Source organism: Manacus vitellinus, unplaced genomic scaffold (assembly GCF_001715985.3).
Source record: "Manacus vitellinus isolate BGI_N305 unplaced genomic scaffold, ASM171598v3 scaffold_20_pilon, whole genome shotgun sequence".
NCBI lineage: Eukaryota > Metazoa > Chordata > Aves > Passeriformes > Pipridae > Manacus > Manacus vitellinus.
The window spans coordinates 9976625-10003406 of NW_021939471.1; the positions used below are offsets into that span (position 1 = coordinate 9976625).

Here is a 26782-nt window from a genome sequence, read left to right on the forward strand (position 1 = left end):
GTAGAGAGAGGGGGAGGAAACCCCAGCTTGGCATCACATGAACTAGCAGTAGTGAGAATGGGTATGGGTTAGCAACCCAGTCCTCTGTGTCAAACAGCTCTCAACAGCACAACAGCAGAAGGTTGAGCCTGCAAACTGGGATAGGCTTGCTTTGTATTGTTTTTCCAAGGAGAGAACTGACCAAAGCTTGCTAAAGATGGATGGGAAGCAATAATGGGACAAGGTTACAAAGATAAAGAGGGATGCTAAGTGGAAATAAGACACTGGGAAACAGGAGATTAGCAAATGGGAAAAATCGGAATCCCTGGGGAAAAAGGCAAGACAGTAACTCATCCTCAGAGAGAGATGAAAGAATCCTAGCAATAGAGGAAAATTAGTTTGAGCAAAATCACATGAAAGCTTGCTACTTTTTCATTTTAATTTTCTTAACAATAAAACTTTTTGCCTGCTATATTGTTACAGGAGTAGCCAATTAGTTTTAAAATGTATTTAATTGTTAACAGGTTTAGCTGAGCAGTGGTAACATGAAGCAGGGAAATGTTGTTATTTTTATTTTTTACAAGCACAGAGAATAACTTTTGTGTAAGAACTGTGGTTCAGAGCAGCTGAGTTAACCAGCGATACGCAAGAAATCAGAAGCAGAGCAGGCATTTGAAACAAAGCGTCTCTCAGACTACCTTCTAAACCTTTTCCTATCTAACCCCAAACCTAAAACCTTTCCTATCTCCTAAACCATCTCTTCATTTTCTTTCAAAGATCCTATGTGGAAAAAAAGAGGGAAGAAAGAGACAGAATGGTTCAGGGGGTCAGTTTTTTCTGAAGCTAGCATACTTCATATGCTCTGAAATTGTGACTACCCCACAAGGAGCTTTGTTCCTTTTATATGTCAGCAAAACAAAAGGTCAGCCTATTGAAATATTGGTCAGGTCTGACTTTCTTCTATTAATAACAAGTTGAGACACATTTTTTAAAGTAATAGTTAAATAAATGGCCACATGTCTGCAATCATTTCAACTTAAAATGTCAACTGGATTTGAGATGCCATGTGCATTTAATCAATGACTCTGCATTATAATATAAATATTACTTTGGTTTGACTGCTTTGTGTGGCATAAATCATAATTCAGTGAGATGAGTACATTTAATTTTCTCTACAGATGGCTGTTAATGGCAATACCTATTAAACTGGCACCTGCTAGCACACTGCAGTCAAGGAATCTGTCAGGAGTCCCCTCCTGTATCATTTCTCTGTTAATTGTTGTCTATGACCCTAGTCCCCCCACTTACCAAGTTCATGTCACAAGAACTATTGAATCAGAAAATCGGCAAAAACCTGTTGGATTTTTTGGTCTCAAGGTAGATCTTATACTCCACACTGTATTCCTGAGCAAAATATGTATTTATTGGTTAAAATGCAGCTCAGGAAGCCCTAATTCAAGTTCTTGTGTGCATGACTTTAAACCCTCAAGGACCCTTGACCATAATGCATCTGTACCACCTACAGAAATACCCAGTATACAACAATTTATATGAAAAATCTGGAATTCAAGTTTTATCCTCAAATAAGAGATGGATTTTAGAGCAAGCAACAGCCAGCTATAGTGAATGACGGATAAACACAGTGCTGCAGTGCTCAGTATTCAAGAAAACACTTCGCTTTCTAGGACTCTTCTTACAGAAGGGATTTCTTAGGAGACAGGAGACAGACACTTAGAAGAAACATACTGCCTCCAGAAAACACCTGGAGTTTACTTTTAGTGGGTGTGGTATGCACAGAGATCAATATTAAACAGGCAAGTATCCATTTAAGTAGAATTTAATGCACAAAGTTAATCTTTATAGACAAAGTACACTGCTTGGTGTTTGGCTTTTTTTTTTTTTTGGGCTTAGTAATGGCTTGAATAATGATATTTCAACTTGAAGTGAACATGCAACTATTTCACAAAAAACATGCTCCTTGCAAACAGTTTGCAATTTCGAGTCCTTTTAAATAGTCAGAGGGAACTTTCTGCTCTGATCTGTTAAGTAAATATAAATCTTGTTATCCAAGTTCAGTAATGAGAGTGAGGGGTCTATTCTTCACTACACTTGCATACATCTAACGTTAATGAGATTTATGCATGCATATTAAGGGGAGAACAGATGCTTAATTAAACAAATCAGCCTTTAGTAGGCAGTCCACATGATCATTTTTAGTACAAAACCCCCTTATTTTCTCTGTTTTAGTCTGACTATGAATGCATCCAAGGAAGAATTAATATGGTGGAGGAAAAGTCATACATGTAAAATGAAATGTTTGTTTTTTTCAGTTTAAAATACTTGACAAACTTGAAGTACACTAAATTGATTAGGTATCTGCTCTCTAATGCTCTTGCACTCTTTCAAGCAAAGAGGAGTTTTATTTACTAATATACCTATAAGAGAAGTGGGAATTTTATTAGGCAAAAAGAAATCAAGGCCTCTAAATAGCTCATCTGCTTCATTAACTGATGCTGTCTATCAAATACACATGATCCATCTCAGATCATTTTCCAATTGAGGACAAAAAAACCCTAAAATAACTTTAGCCTAATTAAAACATCATTTAATCTAGCTGCACTTTTTTAATCTATTCATGTCTATACTGATTTCCAGCATCATACACACATAAATACATTAAAATATTATTTACACTGCCTCTCTCCAACAAGTCACATCTTTATTATTTGCTCCTTCTTCATTATATTGCTACCTTTTCTTCTGCAACACTCAACTTCTAAGGGCAACACAGGGAAGAAAAAAAAAACCTCTCCATAAGTTATCGTAGTGCCACACTTAGTGGAAGTCAATATCTGTATATTATGCTATCTACTCTGCAATACCATTACAGGCTCAACAGTGCTGGTTGTAAAAAGTATCATTCTGAGCACAAGGCCTATAATAGTAGTAATGAAAAAAGGGTCATTTCTGTCTTTCAACTAGAATGAAAAATTAAAATCACTAAGGCACTTAGCTCAAAGGAAAATTGGCAAATTAAAGGGACAAAAAATAAAATATTCATGGCTCATATTGTGAAATGGAAGGTAAATAATTTAAGATGAACTATTATGTGGGAAATTGCACTCTTTCTGAAGAGGAAAAAGCAAATCTAACTAATATACACATATATATTCCTGATTCCTAGGCTTGCAGTTACATATATATGTGCACGAATAAGCAAGTCATGGTTGACGTGCAGTATTGGTGGGGGATAGACATTTTCTCACCTTACTAATTTAGAAAACATTTGCTAGTGAAATAGTCAAGTTGACAAGTGCTGCTTTATATGGAGAAGGTTGGTTGTTTTTTTCTTCCTGAATCCAGCCTGGAAATGAAGACTGAATGAGAGGGTGCTCTCCCACTGCACTCCATTTCAGCATAACTCTTTACTTGAGTCACCACGTACATACTTGCTCTTAGATTTTTATATCACAAAAAAAAATTATGACTTCAGCCTCCTGGTCTCTGCCTGGGGGAGCTACCTATTAAAATGCCATTGGTGTGGCTGTAGTCCATTAGCTATCTTACCTTCATACCCATAAAGCTGAAAGGGCTGCCCAGAATTTTTACTATCGCTATCTGGAAAAGGTAATGGGAGAGCCATAGACTTATGTTTATTATACTCCAGCACTGTAACAACTGCTATGGGATTAGGATACAGAACAGAATGGTACAGCAGAGGTCACATTTCCCTGGTGATTTAAAGTTTCTGTCTTCTGCCAACTTAGAAACACAAAGCCTACCTTTGTTAGAAGAGAATATTTTGATAGTATTTCAAAGCATGGCAATTAAATAACTACAGATCACAAATTTAAAATCTGGAGTTCATCACCTCACAAACTGATGAATAATTTTTTTATTTACTTTATTAACCTCTTGGTTAGATCAGCTTTGCATTCCTGTCCTAAGTGATAATGTGCTTTCCATTAGTGTTTACCATCAGGGATTTTTAACACCCTGCACCAACAGGTTAATTAACCCTTCCAAACAGCCTAGAGAGCCCACCTCACAAAGCTTTTGACAGTTCTAAACCAATGACACGACACACTACACTTTTATTCAAAGGCACAAATATGCTGTTTCACTATAGTGTTTCTCCTGAAAATACTAAACACCTTCAAAAAAAAGCAGAGGGAAGCTCATTTAAGGTCCAGCAGTCTCTAAGACTCACGGTGCCTTGAAAGAATCAGTCAGCTCAATGTGGGAAAAGGGATGAACCAAAAACGAAATGTGGCATTGTGAAATCTTGTTGATCTTATGTGTCTGCACAGAACTCCATATTATTTCTGTTCTGACAAAGATTCAGTACAGATGCTAGACATTAGCTTTTTCCTGAGACTCGAGCATACATTTAGTCACAGGTCCAATAATATAAGTATTTAATGTAGTTGTTTTCTTGATATGCAATATCAATTTACTGAGTTGTCTGTTGTCTAGTGGTGGGTTATTAGTGAATGATGATGGCACAGTGAGCCAGAAAACATCAAAAAGTAATATATAATGCTCCTTGGCCAATGTTACATGAAACAGTTAACAGAGTCAACTTCTGTTGTTCTTTGGACAGACATACACACATGCAGAACTAAGGCAGGCAATATATGCATCAGAACCAACCAACCAAGGAAAACAAACACTGTGCAGTTGGCACCACAGTAAAATAGCACTTTGGATTATAGAGACTTAACTAACCAGTGTCATCTGCATTTCAAATCTCCAGTACATTAACCTACTTTGCCCCAAATGCCAGAGTCATTAATATGCTCCAGCCAAAAGTTTCAGTTAATATGAGGTGAAAAACCAGGACTTTTTAAAAACAATGATTACAAAAATAAAAGCATGATTTCTTGATGGTCTCTGAATCAGAGTCACCTAAATAAAGCTTCAATCAAGGAAAAGCTTAGCAGGGAAGCAATCATTCTTCTTTTTGTATGTGTAAAAAAAGACCAGAAACTACAAGTAAATAGCAGCTGAGCAACAGATGAGGCACTAAGTGAAATCTGTTAGCAACTGCTAACAGCTTTGCTATTTTCTGTTGTTAAATTAAAAAAAAAAAGGCAAAAACCCAATGCAGTAGCAATTCCAATATGTTCAAAAATCTCAGACGCAAAAGACTAAAGCTCAATGCTTCTTGTACTACAGATAAATACCTGGGTTTGGTTTTAACATCTTGAAATGCTTTGTTATTGATCATAAGGCAGAAGCCAGCAAATTCACATGGCCATACCATCAAGGTAAAACTTTTTACAGCTGTATATGTGACCCAGCAAGTATAGCATAAAAATCCCACCACAGACAAGTGTGACTTTTTCAGCAGCTGTTTTAGCCTCAAATTCCACTTTCTTTTATCCTTTGACTTTTCCAGCAGCTGTTTCAGCCTCAAACTCTACTTTCTTTTGTCCTTTACACCTGACCCCATGTCATTCGCCAGAAAGTGCATGTGTCTTAATTAGCATTGCGCTTTCTGGCAAGATCTCAGAAATATTTCCATTGTCCTGCTGGTCCTGGAGCTTTCACTACAGATGATCAATTCCTGCTTATCTCAGGCCAATCTTGACATGGGTTCAGCAAGTCTGTTTTTCTGTTTGGATGCATCTACACAGCACAGCAGCACTATGCAGGCACAGCTGAAACAGCTGTGAACAAAGCTGCCCAAAAACTACAAACAGTATGAACACAGCAGAATGGGGGTTCCAGCTCCTGCGAGGATCAATTAGACACAATTAGACACAGGGCTGCAGTCACTCGATTAGTTAAAAAATTCATGACATTGCCCGGTCCCAGGCAGATATATCCTCTTCCCACTCTTGCCAGTTGCCATTGAAACTTATTTTCCCTTGGCTCTTTCTCTTCTGTCAGTCTAGCAAGAGCTCTGTTCCTTGTTTGTCCTTTTGGTGATCTCACAGCACAACCACCACCGTACCTACAAAAGGCACACTACAGATTTCTGCTCACTTACACTGTTTACTTTCCTAATACCTCCTATGGCAGGTTCCCTTTCCAATACAAATTCACCATGTCAAAAACTGAGCTCAGCTCAGTTTCTAAACACTTCTCTCTACTTCCTTCTCTGAAGCTACCAAGAATTAGTAGCCACCTTGCCTGCTGCAGAAGCTCACAACTTTTGTCAGCTTCAACTCCTCTCTTTCCTTCCACAGATGTTCTACCAATAAAGCATGCCAGTTTCAGCCCCACAACGTCATTAAAAAATCTGGATGTTTCTTTCCATCCGTGTTGCTAAAATACTGGATCATTCAAACCTTCTTACTGCAGTCTCCTCCTCCCCAGCCATCCTGACACCCCTCACCCTTCACATCAGTACAAAACTCCAGTTTGAAAAAACACCTTTTGAATCTAAAATTTAGTCAGTATTTCACCCGTTCTAAATTCCACTATTAGTTCCTATTATTTGTTTTAAAAACATTCAGATTAATTGGCTTTGTTTTTCAAGTCATAAACAGCAGTTTCTCCCTGAAAAAACACCAGCCTGGATTTGATCATCTTGAGCAGGACATATGGTCCCCAATTCTTCAGTAAACTCACACTGTTTTCTCTTGTTCAATCTTTACTTCACAGGTCAGCACCCTTCTTTCACATCTATCATAGCTGGGATTCCCTTGGACTCTCGCCTTTTCAGGAAGGAATTTCTTTTCAAGAATAGCTTTATAAATTCTAGAAAGAAACACCAACAAGTATGCAGAACCTCTAAAAGTCTCCCAGCTGAACTGTTAGCTCTTACCTACTCCTCCTACTCTGTTTATTACAACATGTTGCTTCCATCTTTTTTGTTTTGTAGCGATTTTTAATGGTGTGGGAGAGAAATACCCATTCTTTGCTGCCAGACAAATAAATATTATGAACAATTACTGTATGCTGGGAAGATTACCCATCTAAACAAAGGACAAGCTTATGGAAAGAACAGATATATAAACCTCATGTACTACCAAAATGGGAAATATATTCTGAAAAAGGGAATCACTAAGAATGGTAACCTATCATTCCCAGCTTTGCATATTGACCATTATCAGAGTTTTTGTCAACTATAATAGCTTGTTCTAGATTCTGATGTCATTCCAATGTTCTTTCTGGCTCAGGCATCATACCCCTGTAAGACTTAACAATTCAAATTTTGATTCTGCCATATATCTGTTATATATGAAACAATACTTATCCTTTTGTCAGACCTCTGTGCCACTGCCCTCCTCTTCCCTATTCACACCAAAGAGTTAAAAAGAAGAATGAAAATAAGATACACAAGAGTTTTTGAAGTCACCCTCCTAATTATTCAGTGTTTTGACTACTGTTCCATGGTAAGCCCTATTTCTTTAAACAGTGTGAACACAAATGCATGTGCAATGCACTGGTGTGCATACAAGTCTCCTCCGTATTCCTAAAGAGGCCCATTTGAAAGCAGACTGGTATACCCACACACCTTCATCTTGTGAACACTAACAACTGTTGCAATCATGCAAATTTGGCACATAAACATGCCTATATATTTTTTACACATCTCTACAGAGTTCAAAAGTTGATAGGACAATTTTTAGAGGATTCCTATTGCTGATACAAGGAAGAAGGTCAGCTAAAACCTTCCATGCTAATATAACACAAGTAATTTCATTCCAGAGGAAAAAGCAACAGAAAGCTGTAATGCAAGTTCATATACTAATGTCCTAATGAAGATCATTATCAGTGAATGATCCTGCAGATGAATGTCTTAGATTACTAGTTAAATGCAGCTTTGCCTAAACAATGACTGTGGCTTTTATACATATCTGGCTTGTCTACAATACAGCGTGCCAAGAAACCAGTAGCTGACATTAAGTGTTCAGGGCCACAAGTAACCACATGGTCATACAGTCTAACCTTCTCCAGGTGACCTTAAATTTCATCACATATCCTATATTAATTGCAAAGATTTATTTAAATGGAAACCATTAATTCCTCAATAGAGTCAACAGGTACCTGAGGCAGGGGTGATAACAACCAGAGTGTCTACAGCACCACAGGTTCCAGCAAAAGCAAGGAAACAGCCTGAAGAACTCTGATGATTCCAGAGTATAATAGCCACAGAACAAATAGCCAGAGAAGAAATCCAAACACTTGCACGCTGGGCAAGGAGAACAGTGAGCTTTTGTGCACCACAGGCAATGGCTGAAGCTACAAAGCAAAAATTCTATCACAGCCAGTGTTTTTCAGCAACTGCAAATGTTATAGACTGTTTACAGTAACAAAAGGAATCCTGCTCTCCCCGCAGCCCAGGAAGGAAGCAGATAAGCAAGGCAAAGGTCCGAGTGTGGGAGCGGGTCTTGTATTACTCAGAAATATTCCCTACAAATCCTTCCCCACCGAAACACACTTCTTTTAAGCCTGAAAACCCTGAATCTTTTCTGACATATGGGAATGCATTTCAAAGGCACAAAAAGACATTTTGTCTGCCAAATGTCTTCTGCCGCAGCTACAAGTTTGGTGTAAAAGTATAAACTGCTTTCTTTTTCAATAACATCAACATTATTTGAGTCCAAGTGAAATAATTTTTCCACTACTTTATGAAAGCATCAGTTGTTTCCTATCTTATGATGAGAGTGGGTGGCTGTTTTGCTTTGTAAAATGCCATACCTCAACATGACACCAAAGCCTTTCTTCTTTTTCTTTTCTGGATCTTCATTTTCTTCCTTCCTTTTCTTCTCCTTGATTTTAGATTTGCCCTTTTTCTTCTCCTTCTCTCTATTTTTTTTGTCTTTTTTTGCTTTGCTTTCTGCATCTTCTATTTCAGGGTTCCCTGGAGGGCCAGATTCCACGTTCTGAGCTTCTTGACCACAGTGAGAGCTCTTATCAGAGAAACCATCTGCACAGAATGAAAAAGAAGCAGTGAGGATGGCTACGGGCCACTCAAATGCAAACACGTGAAATACAGCATGAGTGTTGACAAAGTGCTCAAATGACTCACAATACTTATTTAATTGAATAATTTAAAAAGCAGACTAAACAGATCTAGTGGATTCAAGCAGATTTGTATTGCCAATTAAATAAAGAGTTATTTTAGTGAATTGTTTTCTAGTTATTACTCCTGACTCAAAAATCCTGACACGGTAAATTTGAAATCTAGCTTATTAACCTCCATCAGCTCAAGAAAACCAATGTGCTAGGATGCAAACATTGAGAGCTTACTTCATCAAGAGATTCCAGTGACTGACATAACCAAGCTATGTAGCAAAATTATTTAATTCACTCCCTAGAATCTTTCTATTTTAATGGCTGAACAAGAAATAGATAAACTGTTCTGTCTGGTTGGAGAATAGTTGTGCTGTTGCTATTTGGGGGGCTCAGGATCCAAGTACAGTTTTATGCTCCATGCTAAACGAGATGTATTTCCAGACTGGGGTTTATAAACCCATGGTGACAGAATGAGCAGCAGGGTGCTATCAATACGCTCTGCCTTATCTACAACATGAAACAAATTTCCTGGTTGGAAAAGGGGGAATTGTAAAACAAGCAAGATAATTTTTAATGTAATCTGAAGAAAGCAGCTGCTTCTTGAAGTTGAAAAACATAATTATTTAAGGATTGAGTTCTAAATCCTCCAACCCACCCCTGCCCCAAAGGAGATCAGTGAAAGACTTTACACTAAACCCAGTCAAGGTTGGATGGGGTACTGCAAAGACAGCTCTATTCAGTGGAAGACGTGAGCAGCTTTTAAAATGTGATCAGCTTCAATTGGACTAAATCACTTGCTCATGGTGCTTTATTGAGCTGGGCCTCAGCGGTGCTAAGTGATGGTGGCTCCCTCAAAAAGTGCCATCAGCAACATACCCTCTTCTCCATCTTCAGGTCCATCGTAAGACTTGTCAATGGCAGCTCGGAAACTCTCGTTACATCCCCGACCCCGGACCACGTGAGGCCTGGGTCTGTGAAAAGGGAGTTCATTCTTCCTAACTTCAGCCACGGCAGTCTGAAGACTCTCAAGAGAACTGGACTTCTTTAATCCCAGAGTAGGACCAAAATCTTTGCCAGAACAGTCTGGAAAACAAATAGTTAAATTTTTATACCAAAAACCACACAGAGAAATTAAACTAGTGAGATACATTTAATTGTGTTCTTTATTACTTGGGGCCTTTGAAATAGTATGCAATCAATGTAATTTGTTCTAAAAATAACATCAAGTTAAACCTAGTTCAGCAGATATCCCCATTCAGACTTGGAGGGAATGGCACATAATTTACAGACCTGACAAAGTGATGCACAATAGCTGGCTAGCTCTGCACCCCTGTAAAGCCTATGCCAGTGATAAGAATGGGGTTGCTTCCTCCCCCATTGTCAGCAATGTCCAACTGGACACTGCTAACAGTCTCAAGGACAGCGTTACCTTAAGACTCACAAAAATAAACACTGCTACACAACAAGGGTTTTGCTTTTTAGAATGAGCAGGCTGTATGAATGGTTGATATTTTCAAACACATTTCTCCTGTGAGAAGATATTATTAGTTCTCTCAAAGTCTTATCCAACCTTTTTCTTCAAGCTGAAACTGGTGCTATGATGCCAACATGCACAGCAGGTTTTTCAAGAAACAAAGTACAGCTTAACATAAAAGATATTGTTGTCTCTTTCCTTGTTTGTAGGCATAAGAAAGTACTTAATAGAAAAACAGAACAAATACCTTTCCAAGTCTCCCAAACCTTCCCTCTCTTTGAATGCTTGACTATCTGACCTTAGAAAGGCTTTATTTTGTGGCAGTATTTGTGTTAATTAATATTAATAAAATGATAGTAGAATAGGTAAAGAACAAAGTTCAATGAATATGTGCACTCCAATCAATGAAGAAACTCACAGCTTAATTTAAAAGCCTCTGTAGCATCTACTTAGTTTTTATGTGGCAGAACAGTAAATGTGTCATAGAAACACTGAGGAAGAGACTTTGCCTTGCAATATGCCTTCTGTCTTTGAAAACACAAGTGCTTTTGCTTTCAACTTTTAAGTGATACTAACACAAGCAACAGGAGAACATAACAGGAGCCCTTCACCTACATGTCCATGTACTGTCACATCTGAAGGGACTCAAGGGTCACAGAAAAGAGAGATATGTTAGTACTATATGCTGTGATTTTAGCAATCCTACAGTACAGGTAATTCTGAACTAGTAAAAGTGCGATCAGTGAATTCTCAAGAGGAAAAAAGCTAAGACTTGGCACCAAATAAAGGCTTGTCTGTAGTGCCTACATAAAGCAATTTACACTTCCATTGCATGCAGACTGATATGTAGCTGAAAACAAGTGGGGGATTGGGTGTGTGTGTGTGTGATGATGTGTGGAGACAAAGAAGTTTAAGGGAAACTGGCTGCTCGGTCACAGTGCAACCTTCTTCTGTTTACTAATTGCCATTCTGGAGACTGCCATTATTGTCAAATTAGCAAGTGCTAAAACAGAGTTAAAGAAATGACTATATACAACATAAACATGCTTAAAATCACTAAAAACATGAGCATCAGTAAGAGGCACTGTGGTGCCTATCTCAGGTTGGGAAGGAGCAAAACCAAGGGGACCATAATGGTGTAAAAGATGGCAAAGTGAAAGCCACTGATCAGCAGAGAAAAAGCTTTTGCATTTTTCAGTTGGCAGCCTGCTTTGGTGGGCTGTTGGGCAGGAGATAGGGCACAGCAGTCCCCTGGCAGGGCTGCAGGCCCAGGGCAGCCCAGCACCCAGCCAGGCTGGGTCAAAATCCAAGGGCTGCCTGGGGACGGGGGTGAAGGCTGCCAGGGGCTACGGCTCCCACCTCTGCGGGCAGCGGGCACCCAGCACACTTGGTGGATATCAAGCCTCCAAGGAGAGGTATCCACTGGGGATGGTTTCAAGGCAACTACAGTGTCTCCAGGGAAGCACTGGCCATGTCCCCTCCTCCTCATGGCTCTGGGAGGTCCAGCAGCCGGTGCGGACTCCAAGCTGCTTCTACATCCACCTGTCTGGCCAAAGGAGCTGTGTATAAGGCCCACACAAAGGTATTCACTGCACTGAATTACTGCCCTAAGCTCTATTACCTGAAAAAAAAAAAGTCTCAGGTTAAATGCTGGTTACAGTCTGTTTCATATAAAGCTGAGCCAATTACTCAAACTGGAAGACTACCCTTAACATATGAAGGCTATTCTTATGGAAATCCGAGCCAACACCTAAAGTTTGGAGCAACGCACTCACATTACATGCAACAGACAGCAAGCTGTTTGCTCAGCCTCCCCACACTCAGTCCTTAGGCACCTGGTCACAATATGAGGTGTCCTCATTTATTCCAAGACTTACTGAGAGCCCTTACTCACAGATTAGTATTAAGAACCTTACCCGTTCTAAGAATGTAATAATTCAGTCTTAAACTTCACAAGCAAAAGTGAGAACTTCATATTTTTTGCAATTCAGCTTTTATTCCTTTTTTTCCCTTTCATCGTAGGGCTGTGGCAATCACATATTAGAGCACAGCTACAGATACAGGAGCTGAAGAGCTTCCCTAAGCAGGGAGACCTGTCCCCTTGCTTTCTCAGCCAGCATCCATTATTGGGTGCTTTGCAGAGAAACGCACAAGACTCCGTAATGGACAAGTATCATATCCCAATTAGGAAAATTTCCTTCTCCTGCCCATCTCAGTATCTTTTCCATTTCTGCAGACAGTTAGAACTGCCGTAAGCCTGAAAACATGAATTTTTCCTCACGAGTAAGAAAACCTCCAAACCAACAAATAAACAAACCCTCTCATCTTTTACAAGTTATTAACAAGCATTTCTGGGGGCACATGGTGTGTGTTTGTATCTAGCCCTACCCGATTGTGAAGACAGAAATACAGTTTGGCAACAAGAAATTCAATTGTTTACTGTGTAAAAATGCTTCTTTCTATGAATTTTAAATCCTTGAGCCCTCCCTTTACTGCTTCTCGTAGTACAATGATAAAAGCCAACTGAAGCATCCACTTTATTATTTTTATAAATGGTGAATTACTTTATGCATCTCTACTGAATTTATGAGAGAAAACAACAAATGATGTCACCACCTGCCTATGACTGGTTGAAATCAAATTGCTGGTTCTTAGTGGTATCTGTAACTGATCATCCTTTAACCAAAAGATGGTATTACACATACCTTTATTTTCTGCTTAATGCCAACATGGCTAACACAGATTTATTTTTTTTTCTTAATGTAAAAGTAAATATGCTTTCTGTTCTTTTATTACCATCATTATTAGTTTCAGGTATTTCCAAGATTATCTTTCTCCCACATTTGCACACTCCTTTCTTTATTTTATAGCCCAGCAGAAGAAAATATGCCAAAAGCAAGATGTCAGTCATGAAAATCAAACAGAAACAAATGACATAGCCTTGTGGGCAATGCAAGCCACCCCAAAGGCACATGCAGAGTGGAAATAAGAGAAGCCATGAATCGCTGCCACTCTATGTGAAATACAACTCCTAAGACACCCTAAAGAGTAAAGATTTTATACATTTATCATTGACTTTTTTTTTAGATAATGTTTCTTCTTGAAAACCAAAACTATAGGAATATGCCTAAAGGAGAATATTTACTGGAACACATCTGTGTGAGTTAGACTAATTTCCTATTTACATTTTGAAAGATATAGTGAGGTAAAACAGCTATAACGGAAAAAAGAAGGAAAAGCATCACTGAGACTGAGAAAATAGAATAAACACAAAGTTGTAACAGATTATAAATAACTTGGTTCTGTTTTCACTAGTCTCCTAAACACACACATTCCTGGTTCCTATTGCATTGCACATGATGGAGGTTCATGTGGTACTGGGGAAGAGAAAATGGTTATGAAAACAATGAGTATTCTGCTCTGTGGATACTGGGATGCTGGAGAGAGCATATGACTGCTTTTACCAGGCAAACAACTGTTTGATCATGAAGCACTAATGAGGACTTCTTTAGTGGTAAGACTCAGAGTGAGACGTGCCAAGAGCTTCTAAGGAAGCAGGCACAGCTCAGTGCCTGTTCTGCTTTGGACACACACCCTGAATATAACATTCATGGTGCCCCACTTGGCCTCACTGAACTCAGGTCTTTCTCAACCCAACTGATCTAACTGCTCACTCTACAGGATTGCAACATGAAATGAGGACTTAAATTACTCCATGTTCCATTCTTTCTGAAACATTTTGTTTAATGTACTTTCATTTACTTCTGGTAGGACTCACAGTATGCACAACTACAAAGGATTTTTTCCTCTCACTTTTATTTTTATATTCAGATACTTCCTCTATCATCAATCAATTCAATGCAGAGAATGATGTGGGAAGGAGGAATCTGAAAGTCATTACATCATTTAGCTTGCGATTTTCAAATGAAAAGCTCTAATACAACATTTTTGTAGAAAAACCTTACATTACACTGTAGCCTTTTCTTCAACACTAGTTTATACAGGCAGCACAGAAAAGATTATGAAGGGCTTGATAAAAAGCAAGAGAAAAATCACTATCTTGCACTCCCATATTAAAGACAACATATATTGTCTGGCTCATTTTATTATACCTCAATCCAAGCATTCCAAATTAGAAGCAGAAATACTGAACACAGAACAACCCCACACCTGACAGAAGAAAAAAATCTAATAAAGAGAAATCAAAGCATGGGAGAATTTAACAAGTTCTCTGATTAAAAGAGCCAGCTACAGTCTTCAGATTTACAGATATTTCAATCTATTTTACTACATATAATGATTGCAATTTAGCCCACATTTGCACAAACTGCAATTTCAGCTATGAATAATGACAGTTCACAATTTGGGGCCCAGAAGGTATGCTGAGCTTTAGCCAGCTGAAAGGGAAATGCTTGGAATAAGGCAGCCATTAGACAAGAGCTGAAAATGCACTACTGTCACCTTAGAAACGTACGCTCGTGTCACTGTTTTCTATGGTCTTATCCCTAACAAACAACACTGCAACAACACTGCAGTGAAATGTGTTAATATTTCAAAAAGAGTATGTATGGCATTAAACATGTCAAAAACGCTAACAAGTTTCACAGTGCACCAATATTAAAGCTAAGAATTAGGAGCAAACATAGAGGTTCAAGCAGAAGCCTCAGTGAAACGGCACATGCATTTGCCAGGTTAGTGCTCAACGTCGGGCAAAATGCAGCCAAGCCTTTCTTTATACAAAACCCTCTGATCTTCTCTGTTGAAACAATTTGTTTTCTTCATTTGGTTACACAAGTTTAACCTCTCACATAACCTTCCACTTCACAGTATAGCTCTGCATCCAGTGAAAAGTTTTCCTAGGCATCTGAATCCCTACTTCTCCAGTAGATTAGTGTTTTCCCTCTAGTTGGTACAAACTGAAGCACTTGCCATACAAACAGGTCCCAATATAAATCAAGCTACCTTATCTTCTACAAAGCAGGGGCTTTCTCCTCAGGGATATTTATGCATATTAAGCTGACTTTAGACATAGTTGTTACAATCTGCTAGAGGAAAACTGCTATAGGAGAAGCAATGCATACAGGAAAAAGTCCAGTTTTTAGAAAATACTGATTTCAGGCACCTTGTAAATTGATCAGTCTGGAACTGAGTAGTAGCAAAAAAATTCCAGGGCCCTGTGATTGCTTTATTTCTACTTCCACACCCGCCCTCTGAAAAGGTCAAATCCAGCTTTAAAAGACTGTGTGACACTTTCTGAGATTAAATGATATAAATTACGCTTCTCAAACTAAACCAACATTTTTGTTCCCAGGCCAAAGTTTAACACGAAGTAAAGAGTCCCTGCACTAATATTTAAACAAAGTCACTTTCACTGCTATGAGACATTACCTTTAATTTGTGGGACAGACAGGGAAACTTCTTCAGTAGCAGAACAGAAGAAAGCAAGCCAAAACTTAGCTTAAATTCATGGCTATGATCTACTTTGTTAAGTCTTAAGCCTACTTTGAAATAAGCTCCTAATTATTACTCAATCTTAGTCATTAAGCCTGAAATAATATTTTTTAAAATTACTAATTTAAATCAGAAGTAACAAATTAGAACAACACAAAAAGTTCATATTAAGCTTTGTGTTTTCTTCACTAATTCAAAGCTTTTTTGAGTTCTTTACATGCGAATGCAGAAAGAAATTCAATAATCATGTTATTTTCTTTTATAATCATGTTATTTTCTTTTTCAAAGAGTGGTATGTCATTTCTATGCATCAAATTTTGGCCTGGACACATTTTTATAAATACTTACATAATCTGCATGTTAAAGATTGCATTAAGCATTGTTTGGGGATTAATTTAGGCTATCGAAACAACAAGGAAGGGGATCATTGTAAAAGAAAAACCAAGTCAAGGCAACAAGGAAAATACATTTAAATATCAGCAACTTACTTGCAATTAAAAAATGAATCTTCCTTATCTGTGAACATCAACACTAAGAAAAGAGAGATTTTGAACAAAATAACCAGGAAAAGGATACCTTTTGCTAATAATTACATTGCTTTTGTTGCTTTTGTACACCTGCCCACACTCTGATCAGTGAATCCTACATGCTTGAGATATTTATGAGCTCTTTTTATTGCTAACCCCATCACCACCAAGCTGCCCAACAGTCGCTCTAATTTAAGATGCTCTAAATATTGTTGCCATGGGTGACACACGAACATGGAGTAAGGCAAAGCTCTGCTAATAAAAAGGCTTTCACAGCATTTCAGTCCTTGCTCATAAGTAAAGTTAAAATTTATGGCTTTTAAAATACTGGATCTGAGAGAGGTCAGGTTAAATGGCTGCTAGTAATAAAAGGAATCAATATGCCACAGCATCTGAAGCAGCCAGCAAACTAAATAAACACTTCATCCAAATCCACTTGGCCCTGAATTAAAAGAACATAAAATACTGTATTTATTTTGTTTGCCCTCCACCAGTCTGTAGTTTGCATCGCTACATCCGCTAGAATTCTACACAGAGCAAGCAACAAACATATGTTGCCCAAATAGCAATTAAACTGTGTGTCAAGGCTAGGAGCAATTAACTGGGCATTAACCTTATCAGGAAACCACTTCTGGATTAGCCAGCTACAAACAGGCAAACATCTCAGTCTGGGAAGATTCTGCAACGTGTATTTACAAAAGCTTCAGAGGACTCAGACTTTCTGTCTCAGGCACATACAGAGTAAATGAGCCATTTCCAGTAATAACCTTAATTCATAAACCCTGAAAAAAACCAGAATCACCTTGTCCAGTGATTAGTGTGTCCTATTAGCATAGGAATGCAAGACAATTTGTTCCTTACAGCACTGCAAAATAAAGCAGACCAATTGCTCCTAATCTACATTTGGTTCAGTTTATAGATTGACTTTCAAAAGAAGTTATGAAAATCTATTTCCTTCTGTTTATCTATATGTATTTCAAAGGAAAGTGCATGGGTTAATTTTCAGTTTAAAAAATTAATGCACGTTTTGCTTGAAGTTGCCATCAGATAACCTATTAAAAAGGTACATATACACCTGTAATCAATCCATTTCTGCATACACACAAACACAAAGCCCATTCACAAAGGTATGCATATTCTTCAAATTGCTTTGTTTGTGAGTTTAGTAATATTTGTCTTGAAACAGTTTTGAAAAGTTTATGTCAAAAATTCAACTCTTGAATGACAATATGCAGAATTTTGTCAAACCTACTATTAACTAAGAGAAACAGTTGTCCTGCACATCTCAAAATCCCTACAGAATTTGAAAGGATTATGAAGGTTTTCAGGAAGAGTCCCCACGAAAGGTTCCTTTTTATTTCCTAGTGAGATTTAAGATCATTTGAATGCTTATAAAGCCAATAAAAGTATTTTATTATAGATGCCTCATAGTTGAATCCATAGTTGTAGTAATAGTGGGCCTTTAACCAAGCTTTTACATGCTTCAACTTTTTTCTTCCCCCCCCCCCCCCCCTTAAACTACCCTCTGTAATGAAACTTCTTCTCTCACTCTCATTCCAGAGATAAAGATTGTTTTTAGAAAAACAAAAACCCCCAAAGAATACACCTCCCTCTTGCCATATCTGAATAACTGAGGAACGGGAAAAATGCTTCCAGCTCGGTAATAATTTTTTCTCATATTTACCATTATACTCAAAAAAGACTGAAAGGAAACCTTTCAAGCTTTGCACTCAAGTAGGCTGTGAACTACATCCTTCACTGCAGCTTTGAGGGACAGAAAGCTCAATTTCTACACCTACATTCCATGTTCTTATAACATTAGTTGGATCTGGGTATACTTGGCCATAAACTTGTGCCTGAAGTACAGGAACAGAAATGCAGATGCACTCTCATAGGTACATGACTCAACTACAATGATCCCATCTACCAACTCACCAGAAGCTAGAAAGGAATATTCACACAGGTTCCTCAGCCTATGTGTTTAAATAAGTTGCAGAGTTCAGCAAGAAACTCAAGAAGATGGAGGGTTTTGTAAGCAGAGAACATAAGTAAAAAAAAGACTATAGTACTGAGACCTATTTTGTAGGTCTTAAAACATGAAAAGTATTTTCAAGGCTTTCTTCCAGAAAACTGAATCCTTAGAAAAAATACGTCCATTTCATGGAACTAATGGCAAGGAAATTTCCTTCTAAACAGCTGCAGCAAAGGATTTTGCTAAACTCTTCTGTAGTGTGCAAAGATACAGACTCACACCCGATAACATCTGGCTTTGTAACAGACATGATTCACAACTGAGTAACACTCCCAGCCTTCCTTAAAAATAAAGACAAAATACTACTTTAGCTATACTGGTTAACTTTGAGGCCTAGTCCATACAATTTACTGCTTTGCACTTTACATATGTTTCAGCATGTATATCACAACCCTTCCTTAAGAGGTTTGCAGCTCCCTTGCTAGGTATGTCATGATGTGCCATTTTAATGAAAAGGTTGTATTTTAAAAGAACACTGGCAAGAATGTAAGATATCCAATAAAGATGGTTTCAAAAATCTGTGTTTTTTGAAAACTCGTTACAATCTCATATGTTCAACAAATGTGCACCCAGCCTTTAATATTCCCCATAGAAAAGGGAACCTCCCCAGATCCCTAAGTTTGGTTTTTCCTGCAGCAATTTTTAGTATCCTAAAAATGGTATGCTACTAATTACTGAATTATATGTTTAGGATCTTTTCAATATGCAGTTCTGTATTGCTACAATGTGTTTAAATAGCAAATTAGAAAAGTTAATAGAATTGCTACATGGAACAACTTAGAATATGATTAACAGCAAATGAATACAAACTTTTCTTACCCATTTTTCTTGTCTGTGTACAAATGACATTACTTTGTTCCCTTTCACTAGCCCAATAAACAGAGAGTAGATAAAAACATGCTCCCAAAGCAGACTGCAGAAACGTGGGGTCAAAAGAAAAGAAAGGGTCATTCCATCTTCTTGGTGATGTCCAAGAAGACCAATTGACCAATGGTGACATTTCTGGAGAAATTAATCAAAATACTATCCTAAATTAAGACAAATTCCAAATGTCTCCAAGTTTAACAGGAAGATAAGGAGCAGCCACAGTGATATTGCAACCGAGATATCACAATACAGGTTAAGCATAGTCAAATGACATTTTAATACAGACAAATTCAAGATGGTATATCTTAGAAAAATAAAGGTTTCCTCTAAGCTGAGACTTGATATTACTAGACCAGAGTCTAGTTATGAGTAGATCAGGATGCCCTTGGATAATCAGATTCTTAATCAACCGTGCCAGAAAACTGAAACAGTACCAAGGATCAGGTGCAAAATTCATCGTGGTTGGATCCTCGGATGAAATTTCAAAATCTGCTATTACAAAGGCAGGAACAGGTTCTTACAGTAACAGGAAGTTTTTTTTTGAACAGGTAGGTTTTTTTAAACAGACGGCAACCCAGTCAAAATACATCAGTACAATGAAATATAGTAAATTAATAGTGAACTGTGATCTTGGCATAGAACAGGGTTCTAAGCAATTGATATGAACTGCAACTTCCAAGAGCCTTACTCTAAGATCAAAGCCTAAGTGTGCTCAAAGTAACAGGGACTCCAGAAGTGGAACACATTGGTTCATTTTCAATCTGGTTCAAACCTAGTAGTCAAATCCTCAGTTGGAGTAAATCAACACTTTTCCAATGTCTGCCAGCTTGTAGCACCTGTATCTGTCTTTTGATCATTGCACTCTGCAAGCTCCATACTCCATCATTACACATACCTGCCCACAGAGAGTCTGGCAACAAGAGCTCATTTTATGTAAGTTACAGCAGGAGTGTCAGATGTCAGTAAGTTCAGCCCTCGGGGGATTCAAAGCAGTGATTTGTATATTTTAGCAATCCAGAAAGACATCTCCAGCTACACCCTGGACTTGCTAAAGGACTACGAAGAAACGAATGGGTTCATATGCCTTTCAGCAGGAACCTGTTTACTCTTTGAAAGTTCTGTTTTTACTTAGTTCAAGGAATCAAACGTCTGGAAAGAAGTAATAGCTTTAGAAGTATAAAGACACATCATCATAGATTATCAGTAGTTTTGAAATATTACTTTGTGCTTTAAACCCATCATCATGTGAACTTTCTGAGGCAAGAGTACCTCTGCCAACTGCAGTTCACAAAAGTAGTTTGTTGCAGTGTTTTTCCCAGATTATTTTTTATCTTGTGTGTACATGTGGTGAGCAGAGTCCAGATAAAAAAATAAAAATAAATATTTTTGCAAGAAAACTTATCCATGCTAAGTAATTTTTCACTGAGTTCTTTTTCCTAGCTCTACAGCATTAAAAAAAAGTAACAAGTATTTACGTAATTTTTAAAAAAATGTTTTCCAAATAGTGTGTTTTGATTTGTTCTGTTTCTTATTTTAAGTAATGGTTTCCTCCTTTGCTTATGTTTTGCTGGGTCTTTGGTCAAGACTGATGGAATCCATCCAAAATATGTTGGACAATGCTAGCTTCTGAAATACTAATCTGCAGATCCTTAATCACAGCTTTGCTTTTGCTTTGCACTGACATTATCTTTAGCAGGGCCTGACCTCTAGGCAGAACACCTTCATGGAGACAAAGTAATGACATAAATGCACAAAGTATGAGTAACTGTTGATCATCACCCAACCAGGAAATAAATCTGCGCACAAAGAAATGCTGTCAGATACACAGCTCAAATAAATAGAAAGAACAGGTATTTTTGTTACCCTTTTCTGTTATGCTAATTTGAGAGTTAGCAGGTTAAAAGTTTTCAAATTCTAATGTGATATTTCAAATGACATATTGCCATTTAATACCTTGAATCATTTGCAACAATACCTATCTTCCTTTCTAGTAATCTCATTTTGAACTTCATATTTTGCTTTTTTAAGACTGAAAGGAGAGCACATTGATCCTTCATTGCCCTCAAAATCCAAATATTGAGCATAAACACAGTTTACTTACATATGAAGGCAAATATATTTGGCTATATATACAGTCATACAACATAAAGGTATAAAACTTAACTCCTTACAAACACGTAATTTCTCAGCTGCATTTCTAAAGGCAATGACAATATAAAAATTAGATACTACTGTTTGTGTTACGAGCCCACAAATATTTTTGCCTCCTTTAGTCTTTCTCTGACTGCGGACCAGTATTTTCTCCTCATTAAGAGGGAAATTTGGTTAATTTGTGTGACGCATGACATTCCATTTCCTCAAGAAGATAGCAAGCCATACTGTGTCTGAGTACAGACTTAAGGCAATCAATTATTGAAGTATTAATATAATTCTTCAAACTTCACGCATATTACCACATGGTTAACCAGAACTGCTTGACAGCTTCTTCCCCCAACCTTTAATGAGCATGTCAACCCTCATCTTGGATAGTGAAACATACTACGGAATTTACTTCAGAGCAGAAAACTAAAATCAGATTTTGAAACACTGAAACTAATGTTATTAAAATAAAAAATGTAGTGGTTCTACCATATCCTTAATTGGCCCCCCTGCGAAAAAGTAGTCCCACAGGAAGGAGTTGAACTACTAGTTGGGTTCAGATCTTGCTGGAAGAGTAAAAAAAGAAATGGGTAATCAGTCATAATTTCTCTTCACAGCAATAACCCTGATAAACATTTATGTGAATAATATTTTGTTGTTGTGGATACTAAGAGTTCACATGTGTTCAAAGGGAAGCAAGAAAACTCAAGAGAAGCAAAATCTATTGAAGATTATCAGATAAATAGAAACTATTCTTGCCTTCAGTCTTTAAGTCCCTGAATATTTGAATGCAATGAGAGCTCTTCGAGAAAAGTAAGACAAACTTGACATATATTTGTATTTCTCATAAGGCATTAGCATTTGATTATATCAGAAAAAGGACACAGGCCACATAGACTTTTTGTCTGACCCAGTATGACCATCCTAATTTCCTGGAATATGTTACACATGAAACATGTCCAGAATAACAAACAAGAAAACTCCCCAAATAAAGATGACATTGCTTCCTGTTCCTATCAATTCTTCATTACCTGCGTAATGAAAGTACACAGAACCTCTCTAACCACAGGCCAAAATGCCACTGCACTGGGTGTTATACCAACTCCAAAGAGAATTAATGTTCAGTACCTCTGATAATTTTTGATAGCAAAAATACCCGTATTCCTGCAATACTGGCTCTCTCTTGAGTAGCAAGACTATAGATCTTTGCAAAGAATTTCCTTATGTTCTCTTAAACTGTTTTTGGTATTTGTTTATTTCAAGCTAGTTCTGAAAGAATGGTCCCTTCTTGTATAGATGCTCTTCACAGAATGGATGAATTTTTTCCAACATAGATTATGAAAAAACCCAACAACCCTTAAAAACCCAACTGTTTCAGTGCAGAAGCCCTCTGATTACGAGCTGGTGTTTTGTGGCAGCTTTAATACAGTCTTATTGCTGACTTTGTCATTTTTCAGTGCCTGTGCTCTTAACTCTAGAGAAGACTTAGATGATATTCCCATATGCTAAAGCACATTACAAACATACTGCCTTCTAGTTCATTCAGTTTGATCTAAACTCAGCTACCCTGAGTAAGAACTAATATTGATATTGCCTTATACCATATGACTGTTAAATTTTAATCACTACGTTTTCTCAGTCTAATTAAGCAATTAAACTGCTTAACTGAAAACTACAGGCAATTGATTTATATGAAGTACTAAGAAATTCTATTTGAAGCTTAAGAACAATTCCTTACCAAAGGTTATAAACACATGAAAGCTTAAATTGCAAAAGTATATTTCAGTATTAGTCATTCTAGTATTGTTGGAATTCTCATTGTTAATTAATGCTATTTACTTGAGCAGCTATTCCTGGCTTCCATTTTCTAAATATCACTGATAAAATGGGCATGCTTTTCTGCTAATGCAAATTACAGGGCAAGTGAAGACTCTTCATGCACTGTAAATGTAACTCATCATTAAACTTGGAGAAGAATTATTGCTTCTGCTTCTTTAGCTATAAAAACTTCTTTAAAAATAAGAAGTTCCCTTCTTCCAATTTGGATCATAAAGTATTTCCTGTAAGAAAACTGAAGAGGGAAAGAAGCAGAGCTTTTAACGCCAAGTCATATAGGTCTGAAAAGAGTTACTGTTGCAGACACGTGTTGCCACTGAGGTCTGGGGAACACTGAAAGGAGCAGGACTACCTGGTAGGTCAGTAACTGCTCAAAACCAACAAGAGCAGAGTTTTGGTCTACATTTGATCACTGTACTGTATCTTTTACTCTAGGTGAGAAGATCCTTGTATCTCCAGTTGACGTGAAGTACAAATCACTAGTTGACATGAAATAGTAAAAATAAAGAGGAGTGTCAGAACTTCATCAAGACTCCCATAGAAAGCCTAACCAACCTACCAAAAACACCCCAAAACCACCACAAAAAGAAAGATGTGTTGATCTGCATAAATGGTGCTAGGAAGCTGGGGTTTTCTTGTAAAACAGAACTTAAGTGAACATGTTATTTTGGCTTGAAGCAATCAAGTATAGATCCACAATTCTTAACACTAAGAATGTTTACTACCTACATGTACTTCCTCTGTTGCTTTGGCATCTTGCAGGGTGAAGGACCAGCATAAAATGACACATAGCACTGTGATGACTGGTGAGTGCTCAGGTCAGAATTTTACAAGATTACTTGTGAGCTCTTCCATGACAGGAAGAAGAGTATAAAAGGTGAAACTAAGCAAGCAGAGAGTTTATGGGATTTTATAAAATATTAAGTACTTGATCTCAGAATAGGAATGTTTTAAGGTTTCAGCTTCAATCTTTGTGCCCCACAACTCATAACATTCCCCCCTCCCCTTTAATTATAATAGCCAAGATAATTAATCCCTTTAACAATGTTGCTCTATATTGTTCCAAATCCAGAGGTTTGATCCAGCACTAGTTATTTAAACTTGAAGTGATTCTTTACAGCCTATGCGGTTTACAGACTACAGCAGGATCTTTCAACATAGTGTTTGTTATATTAATAAACATTTTTATTTGTTTACACATACAGTAATACTGTACCTACTACATACTAAATAAAATGCATAATTTATTTGCATTTTCCCATCTGATTTTCTGAAAAGGCTCATAAAATTTTAATGAAAGTGGTTAAAGCAACAGACTATGTATTAAAATCATATACAAAAAATGACCTTAAAGGAGTACTACTAAAACTGCAAAGTAAGGCACTTAGGCTTGAAAAATGCCATAGCAGAGGTGTCCACTGTTAACTTATTTCTCTCCATGTGCACATTCTAATAGACTTACATTTTATGTCCCAAATACATCATGACAATTTTATTTACAAAACTCCAGTTTTCTTTCTTTCAGCAAATATCTGATCTTTTCTTCCACATGTAGAGCAATTCCCCCCACTTCATACTGAGCACACACTTTGAAAGCTGCTCTGATATCAGCAGTAAAAAGCTTTCATGCCTCTTTCTCAAAACACCTTAGTAGCAAGGTTTTTTTTAATAAACACTAGTGACGTCATTTTAAGATAAATGTGTACAGTCTGTGTCTCTGTGACAAGGAACTGAAACAGGAGAATGAAGATCAATTCAGGTTCCCATTTTAAAATTCTCAAGGCTTGATTCCTCCACCTTTCACTTCCTTTTCTGAAAATCTAACATCTAGCATGTCCTGGGCTCACAGCACTATTGCTACTGACTTTAGTTGCAGTCTGAATACATTCAGTACTTGTGCAAACCAATACACATCCAGGCCAGGCACCGAGGTGGAGAACATCTCACTGAGTGTGGTTTAAAGACACCTTCTGGCCCTCCACATTTCTGACGTACAGGAAGAGCTAGAAAATCATCTGAGCAGCATGTAAAGGCTAGAAAACAGAAATGATGTTTCTTTTCCCCTAAGATCATCTACACCACTAACATCACATCCCCCAGCCAGAAAAAACCAAACAGCAACACACCTTTCCACTTCAATAACAAATGAGGTGAGGGCTGGTCCCAACACCACAGCCTTCGTTACCCTGAAGCAGATCCCTCTAGTGCTCTGGCAGTAAAGTCCCTGGGAAGCATTTGATTATATAATCTCATGCCACCAGCACCCACTTGCCTTTGGGGACATCCTTACAGGCAGTGCTGCCTACTTCAGACACCTTAAACCTTCACATTTATATTCTTCTAATAGAGTTTGTATATAAGGTTTCCTACATGCGGGGGTTTGGTGGTGGTTTTTCTGATTGTGGTTGGTGTTTTTTTGGTTGTTTTGTTTTCATTTTGGTCTTGTGTTGGTTTTTGGTTGGTTGGTTTTGTCTGTATTTAAAAAAGCAGAGTTTTTTATTGCATAGCTGGTTGCCACATTTTTTTCCCCCCACACGGTTTCCAGATCCACTGTCCTAGATCAGCACAAGCTAGTCTCCCCCTCTCTCTCAGTTATGTCACTCTTTCCCACCCTGCATCTTCTCACACAGTGACATGGCCAATCTCTCTTTTTCCCATTCCCAGCATTGTTTACTAGCTCCCCCCATCTTCCCTAGTAGCTTGCTATCTTCCCAGCCTCTAGCCATATATTCTTCCTTTTTCTTCTCCTAAACAAAAACAAATATCAGAGTTATTTCAGGAGACAGTAAAAGAACAACCTCTGTCAAAAAAAAGCAAATAAAACCCACGCTTCAATTGACACTTGAATGGAAAGTTTTACTTCAAACGGCTCCGGTTTCATAGAATCCCTAACGGGATGTGTCACACATGACACTTAACAGGTGATAACACAGTGACTACTGCACACTACACCTATATGCTATATACAAAGAGAAAAGAAAAGCCAAACCATGAGTAAAGGAGAGCAAAGGTTTTTTTCTGAGACTTAATGATTTATCCATCTTTCCTACAGAACAGCAGAAAAAGAATGATGGCAAGAAATCATTTTTCTTCTGTATGTTTTCTTTTTCTTTAATGTGTTTGCTCTTTTACTATAAACTCAGACCAAAAATTATTCTTTGCAGCTATTTTGTGATGTACATTTCAGACATAAGCAGTGAGTTATTCGATGCAACGACTGACAAAATTTAGTTCTGCATGTAATGTTATTTTCATTTTTTTCCCCCTTTAAAATTAAACCACTGTGCTGTTTTTTAGAAAGGAATTAAACTCCAGAAGCTTCGATCGAACAATTTTGTCATTTTGCTTTTGGAATTAGGCATTTGAGCAGATTATAAAGTAATAAAAAAAAAGGCATCTGATTAACTACACTATATTGGATTTCTCTTTTATAACATCTCTGTTTGTCAACAGCAGCATTACAACTGGCAACTGAAAGAAACAACCCCTTTTTTGAACAGAGGA

The 26782-nt window shown here is 37.6% G+C and overlaps 1 protein-coding gene across 1 annotated transcript in view; it reads right to left on the bottom strand.

Annotated features, from left to right (window-relative positions):
• PARD3B (par-3 family cell polarity regulator beta) overlaps positions 1-26782 on the bottom strand; it is a 371837-nt gene that overhangs the window by 129546 nt on the left and 215509 nt on the right. Inside the window, exons 17-18 of the mRNA XM_018071589.2 lie at positions 9829-10035; positions 8635-8863 (exon numbers count right to left, since the gene is read on the bottom strand). Of these exons, the coding sequence (XP_017927078.2) occupies positions 8635-8863; positions 9829-10035 (436 nt within the window). The remainder of the gene's footprint in view (positions 1-8634; positions 8864-9828; positions 10036-26782) is intronic.